Consider the following 11,757-nt stretch of genomic DNA (forward strand, 5'->3'; position numbering starts at 1 on the left):
TGCTGAGTGGACAGCACCCCGTCATCGGGCTGCTCCGACCAGCCCCTCCAGCGGGGCCCAGATGGAGAGGCTAACACTGCTTCCAGGGACACGTGTGGGAAGTGTCCACCGGTCTCTCCGGCCCTGATGTGCTGCTGGAGCCACCACCTGTCTGCCTGGGCACTGAACACCCTCCATGAGTGAGTTTCCCATCTGTGCAAGGACCGTCATGCCATGCCTGAACTGGTGTAAAAACTGGGTGATTACCAACAGGCTTATAATAAGAAAAAAAAAAGTACTTCTGCTGGTGTGGATTTTATTTACTTTGGTAGTACTGGAGATGGGGTATTCCACCTCGGCACTACACCTCCAGCCTCATTTTATTTTGAAAAAGAGTCTCACTAGGTTGCTGGGGGCCTAAGTTACTGAGGCTAGCCCCAAACCTGTGATCCGCCTGTTTCAGCCTCGCAAGTACTAGGATTACAAGTGTGTGCCACCACACCTGTCTTGATGTGATTTGTAAAAAAGGGATATGAGACCACTATAATGGCACACGCCTGTAATCCCCGTGCTTGAGAGGCCGAGAGGATGATGGCTGTTCCCAGCCAGCCTCAGCTACTTGGGCCCTCTAACTCAGTGTCAAAATTTTAAAAAGGCTGGGGAGCCGGGCGTGGAGGTGCACCCTTGTAATCCCAGTACTTGGGAGGCGGAGACAGGAGGATCGCAGGTTGGGGACCAGCCTCAGCTACTTAGTGAGGCCCTCCGCAACTTAATGAGACCCTGTTTTATTATTTCTTTCTTTCTTTATTTTTTGTGGTACTGGGGGTGGAACCCAGAGGCTATTATACCTCCGGGCTATACTCCCAGACCTATTTTATACTTTATTTGGAAACAGGGTCTCACTAAATTGCTGAGAGCCTCACTAAGTAGCTGAGACTGGTTTCGAACCTTGAGACCCTGTTTTAAAATAATAAATAGGAGCCAGGCGTGGTGGTGCAAGCTTGTAATCCCCGCGCTTGGGAGGCTGAGACAGGAGGATTGTGCAGGTTCAAAGCCAGCCTCAGCTACTGAGTGAGGCTCTCAGCAACTTAGACCCTGTTTCCAAATAAAGTATAAAATAGGCCTGGGAGTGTAGCCCAGAGGTAGAAAGTCTCTGGGTTCCATCCCCAGCACCACCACCAAAATAATAAATAGGTACACAATGGAATTTTACTCCGCCATAAAAACACAGTTACATCATTTTCAGGGAAATGGATGGAAGTGGAGAACATTATGCTAAGTGAGATTAGTCAGTCACAAAAAACAAGAACTTGCTTTCCCTAATACGCAAAAGTGAGGGAGAAAATGGGTCATAGGAGGAGCTCAGACGAAGGAGGAGACGCTACAGATGAGCAAATAAGGCAACTGAGGGGACGGGGAGGAAAATTACCTACATTGGTGATGTACATTAACAAACATGTCAAAGTTAATCACCAAGCCAAACTGAGTAGGAGGGAGGCGGAGGGCCTGGGGTGGGAATTGGGGAAGGGCTGATGGGTGCTGTGTGCACCTGTGCCCCCACCATCTTGTACTCCATTAAGATGTATTACTACAGTGTTCCAATAAGAAGTTTAAAAAATAGGGCTGGAGGTGTAGCTCAGAGGTAGAGTGCCCCTCGGTTCCATCCCCAGTATCACAAAAGGGGGCGGGTCCCTCCAATGCTTGCATTAAAGTGTTTTCTTGAGCCAAGCTTGGTGGCGCCCCCTTGTAATTCCAGTACTTGGGAGGCTGAGACAGGAGGATCACAGGCTCAAAGCCAGCCTTGGCAATTTAACGAGACTCTCAGCGACCTAGTGAGACCTTGTTTCCAAGTAAGAAATAAAATAGGCTGGGGCCGGGCATGGTGGGCACGCTTGTAATCCCCGCGCTTGGGAGGCTGAGACAGGAGGATCGCGCAGGTTCAAAGCCAGCCTCAGCTACTTAGTGAGGCTCTCAGCAACTTAGTGAGACCCTGTTTCCAAATAAAATATAAAAAATAGGTCTGGGAGTATAGCCCGGAGGTAGAAAGCCTCTGGGTTCCACCCCTAGGACCACTAAAAAATAATAAATAAATAAATATATATATAAAATAAAATAAAATAGGCTGGGGAAGTAACTTGTAGGTTGAGAGCCTCTGGATTCAATCCCCAGTACCAAAACAAAAAAAAAGCATTTTCTTTATGCGATTGAGCCCTGTCCCTTGTCCTCCCTTGTGTAGCTCAGAGGTAAAATGCCCCAGGGTTCAATCTCCAGTACCAAAAATCAAAAGATTGTCTTTGGGGTAAGCTGTACCGCAGGCGTGCCCGGGGTACCGGGAGCCTGGCTAAGTGCTGGAGGAAGCCCACTTGGCGCCTCGGCCGGCTAAGCATCCCACGCTCGCTGCAGGCCGGGCCTACCCCGGAGGGCAGCCCCGCCGCAGCCTCCTGGACTTCCCCAGTCGGGTTCCCCCCTTCGGGGTGCGGCCGGCGCGTCCGCTGCAGGAGGCCGTGTTGCTGGCGAAAGCCCTCCCCCCCCCGGAAACAGGAGCAGGGCGTCTGGGCCCCGCCCGTGTCCAGCCCCAACATGGTGGAGGCGCGGATGCGAGTGTCCAGCGGTGCTAGGAAGAAGGGCGCATCTGTAAGTGCGCGTCACTTAGGTTCAGGAAAGTGGTACTTCCTGCCGGCCGGCCCCGCCCCGCCCACGTCTGCCCCGCCCCGCCCACGAGCCTGGCCACGCCCCGCGCCCGCCTGGCCACGCCCTCCCGCCCCACATCCGCCCTGCCCGCGGGCTCCCGGCCCCACACCACCGGCAGCGCCGCGGACACCGCTCGGGCGGCCCGGCGCACGAGGCCATGGCGGAGCGCGAGCTGCAGCTGGTGGCGCGGCGCATCCGCAGCTTCCCCGACTTCCCCATCCCGGGGGTGCTGTTCAGGTGCGGGGCGGCCGCGGAGCTGGGCCGGGCCCCGCCCTCCGGGCGCAGGCGGGCGGGGGTCCTGGGGGCCGCGCGCCCGGGCCGCCCGGGTCAGCAGCCTGTCCTTGTGTCCAGGGACATCTCGCCGCTGCTGAAGGACCCCGAGTCCTTCCGCGCCTCCATCCGCCTCCTGGCCAGTCACCTAAAGACCGCGCACGGCGGCAAGATCGACTTCATCGCCGGCGAGTACCCCCTCCTCCCCTGGCGCTCCCGCCTCCCACCCTGCTCGTGCCGGCACTTCCTGGGGTTGGGGAGGGCCGGGGAGGGTCGCCGCCTTGCCCTGGGGCCCTCAACAGCCCTTGTTCTTCCGGGGTCGTTCTGAGCACCTGGGAGCCCGTGTGTGGGGTTGCGTGAGGGTTAGAACGGGAGCTTGCCGGCCCCCAGGCTGTGGGCGCTCACTTGGGGTTGTAAGACTGGACCGCCCTCCAGGTAGCCACGAGGTAGCTGCTGAGTGGCCGGAGTTCCCTGCCCCGTCCAGCCCAGCGGCACTTCCTAGAGCCTGGCCACGTGGGGGCCAGCGGATCTCCTAAGAATGTCTGACCTGTATCAACAGGTCCACCCTCCTTCCTTCCTTTTTTTTTTTTTTTTTTTTTTGCGGTTCCGCAGATGGAACTCAGGGGCCTTCTACCTCTGGGCTATATTCCCAGCCCTATATTTTGTATTTTTTATTTAGAAACAGGGTCTCTTAAGTTGCTGAGACTGGCTTTGAACCTGCACGATCCTCCTGTCTCAGCCTCCCAAGTGCTGAGATTACATGCCTTTGCCACCACGCCGGCTCCACCGCCCCCTCACTCTATGAGCGCGCCTGGACTGTGACCTCAGTGCCCTGGGCCCCGGGGAAGGATACAAGGGGACAGCTCTCTGGTCACTGCCCAGCTGTGGCTTGGCCACAGCACAGCTGGCTCCACTCCTGCTGGGAATGCTCCCCTCCAGCTGTGTGGGTGGGGACAGAGCCCCCAGTGCCATTCCAGGCCACCTGGAGAGGAGGCCTGGCACTGCCTCTGGGGAGTGAGTCCTTGCCCTGTACCTGGCTCAGTGGTGCCCGTGCTGCACCCTGGCTAGGCCTGTAGGATCGGTGAGGCCTGGGATGGCTGTCATCGGCCTTAGGAGCCAGCAAGCCTGGGTGCCACCGGACTCTCCTGACACGCCTCACCCCACCCCGGCAGGCCTGGACTCCAGGGGCTTCCTGTTTGGTCCCTCCCTGGCCCAGGAGCTGGGCGTAGGCTGCGTGCTCATCCGAAAGCGAGGGAAGCTGCCTGGCCCCACCGTCTCGGCCTCTTACTCGCTGGAGTACGGGAAGGTGAGCGGGCTGGGGTGGACACTGCCACCGAGCTGGGCTCGCCAAGGCCAGGACACGGTCACTAAGCTCCTGTACACCGTCTGCTTCCTGTGTGCAGGCCGAGCTGGAGATCCAGAAGGACGCCCTGGAGCCCGGGCAGAAGGTGGTGGTCGTGGATGACCTCTTGGCCACTGGTGGTAAGAACCTTCCCAGGCCTGCCCCGGGTGTGGGTGCCCCCACTTCAGCAGGCTTGGTCAGGGCCTCCTCCCTCCCTGCACCCCCTGGGGCTCACCCCACACTCACCCACCCCCAGGAACCATGCGGGCAGCCTGTGAGCTGCTGGGCCAGCTGCGGGCCGAGGTGCTGGAGTGCGTGAGCCTGGTGGAGCTGACCTCGCTGAAGGGCAGGGAGAAGCTAGGGCCCGTGCCCTTCTTCTCCCTCCTGCAGTATGAGTGATGGGTGACCAGGACTGCCACCCAGTCTTCATCTGGACTAGACGGCTCGGCCCCGGGGCAGAGTGGCCTCCGTGGGCACCAGAGGTCACTGGCTGCCTTCTACAATCTCTAATTTCCTTGGTTGAGTAACCTCCAGTGCCCACAGGTCCCCACCTGGGTCCCTTCCTGTGGTTTCTGCAAGTGCTAAGGCCTGGAGCAGAGCCAGACAAACAGCAAAGCTATAAATAAACCACTTTCCTACAGCCTGTCATCTCATTGCTTGGGGGGACTCTGGGATGACCCTGCTGGGCTTTGTTTGGCCTTCCCCTGCAGGGCGGGCAGTGATGGCAGCCCTGGCCTGTGACAGGACGTGTAGTACCCCTGGAAGATGGTGCTCCCACCCCAGCAGCCTGGGAGCAGGGCCCAGGAACTGCTCACAGGAAGCAGCCTGCCTTGGCATCAGGACTGAGGCCAGTGTGCCTCCTGGCAGTGGCCTCCAGCTGCTGTGGCTACTCCAGGGCCTGTGGCACCACTAGGCCACCAGGGTAACCCGGGGTCAGCTCCTGTCTCAAAGGGTCAGCTCCTGTCTCAAAATCCTTGTTGCTACCCAGAAACTATGGCTGGTCTGAGGCTGGCTGGCTTTGCCTCAAGTATAATCTCCATTGCCTCCGTGATAACAGGTCAATGTTTAAAGGAACTCCACAGTGATAGACCCGATAAGGCAGTCAGTCACCTTGGCAGCAAATATTTATTTATCTCACATGACTCATAAAAAGCCAACAGGACTGGGGACCCGCTCTGGAAGGCCTCGGGTGTTCAACGCTCGGAACAGTTAAACTAACAACTGGCAAGCCAAACCATCCTGCAGCAGTCCTGCCGAATGCTTTCTTAGAAAATGCAAACGAGCTTCTTTATTTACAAGTTATTTTAGCTCAAAACTTAGAGAAGTAAACATGTCTTCATTCTGCAGAGGGGCAGGCTTTGACGTCACGCTACCAGCTGTAGGGCCGTGTTTTCGCCTGGAGTCACAGTGCTCTGCTCCCAGTGTGGGGCGTCTCCTGCAGCAGAAGACGTTGGTCTCTGGAGTAGGTCACAGCAGAGGCCTTGATGGTGGCTCTGAGGACACCCAGCACACCTCTGCAGGCAAACATCCTGCCGTCCCCCTCTGCCGATGAGGTCACGGCTCACAGGCTCCATGAAGGGGTATGAACCCCAGGAGGGGGCACTGTTGGCCGAGTATTGTCCAGGTCTGTGTGGGCAGCAAAGGCCAGCTACTTGCCTGACACCACAGCAAAGACGGCCCCTGAAACTCACGCAGCGTCAGCACTGGTGAGAGCCGCTGCCCACGCTGGAAGAGGCTCCAGGGAACGGACGCAGCCCCCGTCCAGCCTTGACCCTCAGGGCCTGGGGAGGGCGGCCCACGGCACTTCCAACTGGCCAAGGGGCGAGATGGCCAGCAGCTCACAGCCCCTCCTCGGTGCGGGCCCGGCGGGCCAGCCGCTCGGTGATGCCGGCCAGGGCGGCGGCCTTGTCCAGCTTGAGGTAGGTGTCAGCGCGGACGCGGTGCAGGCTGAGCCAGTCTGGCAGCAACTCCGCGAGTAACAGCAGGTGCTTCTCCATCTCCCCTGTGGAGACAGCTGCGTGAGCGTGCTACTCGCAGCCTGGTGTGTATGGTGCTGGGGGAACTGGGGGGCCTTCTACCTCCGAGCTACACCCCCAGCTCTACTATTCTATTTTATGGTGGTACTGGGGTTCCTGGAAGCCCTTCTACCTCCGGGATACTCTCCCACTGGCTACACTCCCAGACCCATTTTTTAACTTTTTTATGTGGAAACAGGGTCTCTTAAGCCAGCGAGGCTGGCTCCGAACCAGCACAATCCTCCTGTCTCCACCTCCCAAGCGCAGGGATTACAAGCGTGCGCCACCACGCCCGGGCTTTTTTTTTTTTTTTTGGAAACAGGGTCTCAGTGGGTTGCAAAGGGCCTAAGTAGCTGAGGCTGTCCGCAAACCTTGATCCTCCTGTCTCAGCCTCCCGAATGCTGGGATGACAAGTGAATGCTGGGATGACAAGCGTGCGCCACCACGCCCAGCTCCTGTTATATTTTTAGGAACAGGGCCTCACTGGCTTGGTGAAAGTCTCATTACTTGCTGAGGCTGTCCTTGAAACAGATCCTTCTGTCTCAGCCTCCCAAACACTGGGAACACAGGCCTGCGCCATGACACCCAGCTGAAATATTTTTTTAAATAATTATTGAAGCTGGGTGGATCACAGGTTCAAAGCCAGCCTCAGCAACTCAGTGAGACTGTTGACAACCTAGCAAGACTGTTTCAAAAATAAAAAATAAAATAGGGCTGGGGATGTAGCTCAGAGATAGAATGCCCCTGGGTTCCATTGCCAGCTCCACAAAAAGTAAAAACATCAAGCATTGAGAACCTGCTGTGTGCACTGGTCCCCGGCAGTCTCAACCCGGGACCCTCAGCCGAGGCTGGAGCACACAGGGAAGGTCTCCAGGCACCGGGGCCAAGGCAGGCGGCCCTGGAGTGGGGAGACCAGCAGCCCTGTACACTAGTACCAGGGCCTGGGAGAGTGACCATGTGCACAGGGCCATGGGCGGAAGTCTGAAGACCAGAGGACCAGGCAGGTTTGCGAGGCTGTGCAGATGGTGCAGGGGGCTGGGTGGAGCTTAGTGGTAGCGTGCCTGTCTGAGACGTAGAGCTCTGGCTCATTCCCAGAGTACCCCAAGGAAAGACACCACAGAAGCCAGGTGTGCGGGCACATGCTTGTAATCCCAGCATTTGGGAGGCTGAGACTGGAGGATCACGCAACGCAATTGGAGGGCTTCAGCTGCCTAGTGAGGCCCTCTGCAACTCAGTGAGACACTGTTTCCAGAGAAAGAATAAGAAATAGGGCTGGGGTGTAGCTCAGAGATGGAATGACCCTGGGTTCCATCCCCACTACTGGAAAAAAAAAAACTGCAGGCGCCTGGCAGACTCAACAGAATTGGCAGAGGGCATGTTGGCTGGCACACAGCGCATACGCTGGGCCACCTCGACCCCACCCTGACCAGCCCTACCTGGGCTCAGGGCGCTCTGGTAGCTGCCCACCATCCGGGCACAGGCCACTTCCATGGTGAGCGCGGGCTTGCGCTCGGACACGAAGACAGAGCGCAAGATGCGGGCCAGCGCAGGCAGCCGCTCCAGACGCTGCAGCCGTAGCTCCTGTTCTGGCTGCCGGGTCATCTGTGCCAGCTGCTTCTGGGCCTCCTTGGCCCGGATCTGCAGCAGGTATAGAAGACAGGTCACCACTCCCTCCGCCCCCCACGCAGCAGTCACCATGGACTCACCAGCAGCCGGCCGCCCCCCCGCCGTCCCCTCTAGTGGCCACTGTGGACTTACCCGCTCCAACAGGGCCTGGGGTACGCCCTTCAGAGCACTGGGCGGGGTGGCCGGCGGGGTGGCAGGCAGCACAGGGCCGCAGGGCTCGGGGCTGCTGGGCTCGGCAGAGCGCAGGGCCACGCGACTCAGGGCCTTCTCCATCTGCAGGTAGGTACGGTTAGGCAGGTCAGGAGCGGTGACCCCGGCCCAGGAACCCCCATGCCTCTCCAAGCCTAAGTTTCACCCGCTCCTCTGCTGCTCCACTCAGGACCCAGTGCCCAGGAGCAGGGCACGGGGGCTGCAGGTGGTGACAAGGGCGCTCCAGCTCCTCTAGGTGCTCACCCGACCCCAACAAAGGCCCGCGGCTCACCCTGGGCGACAGCAGGCTGCGCGCACGGGCCAGCACCTCCTGGGCAGTGCTGGGCTTCTCCGTGGTGGGCGGCTGGGGCAGCTCAGCCGGCTCAATGTCGGGCACGCTGTCCACGTTGAAGCGGGGGTGCCATCGCATCAGCTGGTCCTCGGGCACCGCCATGGGGGGGTTGAGGGAGGCTAGGAAGGCCTGAGAAAGGAGGTCGGGCTGCCTGAGTCACTGCCAGCCTTCCCCACCCGGGGAAGGAGGACCCGCAGAGCAGCCCACCCAGAGCCGGTGGGCCAGCTGCGGAAGGCGGCACCGGCTCTCCACAGCAGGCTGAGCCCACTCACCTTGTGGTGCTCCTTAACGCGCTCTACCAGATTCTGGCCAAAGACCAGCCGCCGCTGCAGGAGGCGCGAGGCCGTGAGCGAGGGGACGGGACCACCGGGCTCTGCAGAGAGAGTCCAGGCCTGAGCCGGGCCCACCAGCCAGGGCCCAGCCCCACAAGCAGGTCCCGGCCGGCCAGAGCCGGCGCCTCACGGTCATCCTGGGTGCGCGGGGCTGAGGCAGGGAGGCCCCGGCCAGGGGAGCGAGCCCAGCACTCACCCTGGTCCAGCAAGGGCTCGATGGTGAGCTGGTAATCGGACCTCTTGGTGCCGTCCTTGAAGGTGGGCACGTTGCTGTCCTGGCGGAAGCGGTAAGACGCAGGGTACACAGTTTTGATCTGGCCCACGTTGCGTTCCTCAAAGCGCCTGCAGGAGGAGGCCTGGTCAGGAGGCGGCAGGCGGGCACCAGAGGGCGAGGAGCGAGGCCCGCCTGCAGCCCACTCACTTGTGCGTCATGTCCTGCACGCCCTGCTTGACTTTGGCAAAGGTCGCGGTCTCGGAGCGGTTGTACAGCATGCCCACGATGGTGTCCATGCTACGGAACATCTCGGCCAGCACCTGGTACTTGTAGGGCAGCGTGAGGCCCGGGGGGCCGGGCTGGGCCAGGGCATGGAAGCGCTGGTAGGCAGGTGCCTGCGAGCCGCTGTGGGGAGAGCCGGCCTCAGGAGCAGCACTGGACCTCACTCCTGCAGCGCCCAGCAGCAGGCCAGGGGCCTCTCAAAGCCGCTGCAGGCCTGCCGCCAGCCATTCCTCTCCAGGGCCTGCCTGCCCCCAGGACTCACCATGGCTGCTCTGCAGACCCTTCCGCCTTTGGTGTGCTGGGCTCCTCGGCATCCTCCCGAGCACTGGCCCTCAGCGCCTGGACCCGTGCCCCCAGCACCCGGGCCTTCTGCAGGCACGACTGGAGCTCAGAGATGGCGTCCTTTGAGGGGGCCTGGGGACACAGGGTGGGTCAGGCTGGCCGCCCACAAGTCCCCCACACCCAATCCGCCCACCAGCACGGCCTGGCCTCGCACCTTATCCCGCCTGGCCGCCTGCTGGCCTGCCACAGAGAGGGCTTTCTTGATCTTCCTGCCCTGGGTAGAGGGGGCGGTGGAGCCGGAGACAGGAGAGGCGGGGGCAGGCGGGGAACTGGCGGAGTCCTGGTGGAAAGGAGGCGGCAGGTCAGCACCAGACGGGCCGGGGCGCGCTGGCTGCAGTAAGGCTGGCTGGCAGGTCTGGACCCTCAATCAACTGGCCTGTGCCGGGCTGGGCGCCGGCTCGGGGCGTCCCGGCACATCGGGGGCGTCCCGCCTCCCGCACTGGAAGGCAGCGCTGACCCGGGCCAGCTCTCGTGCGCGCCCCGTCCTGGCCTCCGCAGCGGGGCTGCTGCGCCCCAGCCGGGCAGGCCCTCCCGCGGGCGGAGGGAGCCCCGGCCCCGCCGCCCGCCCGCCCGCCCGGCCCGGTTCCCAGCTCACCGCATCCTGCAGCCGCAGCCTCCTGCGCGCCGGCGGCCCGAGCTGGCCTTCCCCGGGCGCCGAGGGCGGGCGGGCACGCTTGCGGCGGCCGCTCGGGGACGTGGAGGGGGCCGCGAGCGCCGCGGGGCTCGGGGTGCGGCAGGCCAGCTTGGCCCGCGGCGCGCCGGGGCCGGGGCCGGGGCCCGGGCGGCGGCGTACGAAGAACTCGGTAACTCGGCGCTGCGCCATGGCGGGAGACTGCGGGCTTCCGCGCCGTTCCCGCGCAGCTTTCGCGCGGTTTTCGCTTGGCCCCGCCCCCCGGACCACGCCACGGAGCGGAGCGCGCAGGGGGGGATGCCGCGCCCGGCTGCGCATGCGCGCGCCTCCCGCCGGGCCGCACCACCGCGCAGGGGGGACGCGCCCGCGCATGCGCACGGCGGCGAGGCCGGCTGGGGTCGGCGCCCCGCGTTCAGGGCCCGCGACGGCCCAGCCGGACCCCGGCCCGCCCCGCGCCGGGCCGCGGTGGGGGGCTTCAGGGTGGCCGGCGGAGAGCCCGGCCGCCTGGCGTCCTCCACGTCTTGCTAAAAGGACTAAGAGTCGCGGCCGTTTGAAACCAGAAAAGGAACCGAAACTGGTTGGCTGACCCCACTGGTGCTTGCAAAGTAACCTCGAGAGGGAGGAAGCCGGGACGCTGCCCGGACGCCGGCGCCCCCCGCGCCCAGACCCCGCGGCCACCCGCGGGACGGGGCGGCGCCGGCTTCATCTCCAGCACCAATCAGTGCAGAGAACTGAGCCCGCGCTGGCTGCCGCTGGGCCCAGGGCGGCCACCTCCCAGCCACACCTACAGCCCTTTTTATGTTGTTTTGAAAGAGTCCCGCTGCGTTGCTAAGAGTCTCTAAGTTGCTGAGGCTAAATTTGAACCTGTGATTCTGTTGTCTCAGCCTCCCAAGTTCTGGGATTACAGGCGTCTACCACCACACCCAGCTAAAGGTTTTGTTTTGATATATTTACTCGAGGCCACCAAATATGTCTTTCTTTTTCTTTTCTTTCTTAATTTTCCTCTTTTTTTTTTTTTTGTGGTACCAGTGACAAAACCCAAAGACATTCTACCTCTGAGTTACTTTCCCATATTTTGAAACAAGGTCTCACTATGTTACTGTGCAATGTCCTCTAATTTGAGATCATTCTATCTCAGCCTCCCAAGTACTGGAATTACTAAAAAGTATTTATTAAATCCAAACAGGAGCCAGATGTGGTGGTGCACGCTTGTAATCCCAGCATTGGGGAGGCTGAGACCAGAGGATTGTGGTTCGTGGACAGCCTCAGCTACTTAGGCCCTTTGCAACATAAAAAGACAAAAAAAAAAAAAAAAATCGGGCTGGGGTGGAGCTCAGAGGTAGAATGCCCCTGGAAGTTTAATCCCCAGTTCAGGGAAAAAAAAAAAAAAAAAAACAGGAAGGAAGGGCTGGGGGCAGGCTCAGTGCTCAGTAGTAGAACACTTTCCTAGCATGGGTGAGGGCCAGGTTGCATTTCCAGTGTGCACACGCGC

General features: G+C 60.8%; 2 protein-coding genes across 2 annotated transcripts; one reads left to right on the top strand and one right to left on the bottom strand.

Moving 5' to 3' along the window:
• Positions 1 to 2,827: 2,827 nt before the first annotated feature.
• Positions 2,828 to 4,681, top strand: APRT (adenine phosphoribosyltransferase; the record flags this gene model as incomplete). The annotated part of the gene is made up of 5 exons (XM_080704227.1): positions 2,828 to 2,907; positions 3,022 to 3,128; positions 4,113 to 4,246; positions 4,344 to 4,422; positions 4,539 to 4,681. The coding sequence occupies 5 exons, from the start codon at positions 2,828 to 2,830 to the stop codon at positions 4,679 to 4,681; spliced, it is 543 nt and encodes a 180-aa protein (XP_080560353.1).
• Positions 4,682 to 6,120: 1,439 nt separating this feature from the next.
• On the bottom strand, positions 6,121 to 10,457 carry CDT1 (chromatin licensing and DNA replication factor 1; the record flags this gene model as incomplete). Its single annotated transcript, XM_080702858.1, has 10 exons — positions 6,121 to 6,284; positions 7,734 to 7,935; positions 8,056 to 8,196; positions 8,405 to 8,593; positions 8,737 to 8,837; positions 8,993 to 9,138; positions 9,218 to 9,415; positions 9,555 to 9,706; positions 9,768 to 9,914; positions 10,011 to 10,457. 10 exons carry the CDS (start codon positions 10,455 to 10,457, stop codon positions 6,121 to 6,123), a joined length of 1,887 nt encoding a protein of 628 aa, XP_080558984.1.
• Between the last annotated feature and the right edge of the window lie 1,300 nt (positions 10,458 to 11,757).

This window comes from Muscardinus avellanarius, assembly GCF_963383645.1.
Source record: "Muscardinus avellanarius genome assembly, chromosome: 10".
Classification (NCBI taxonomy): domain Eukaryota; kingdom Metazoa; phylum Chordata; class Mammalia; order Rodentia; family Gliridae; genus Muscardinus; species Muscardinus avellanarius.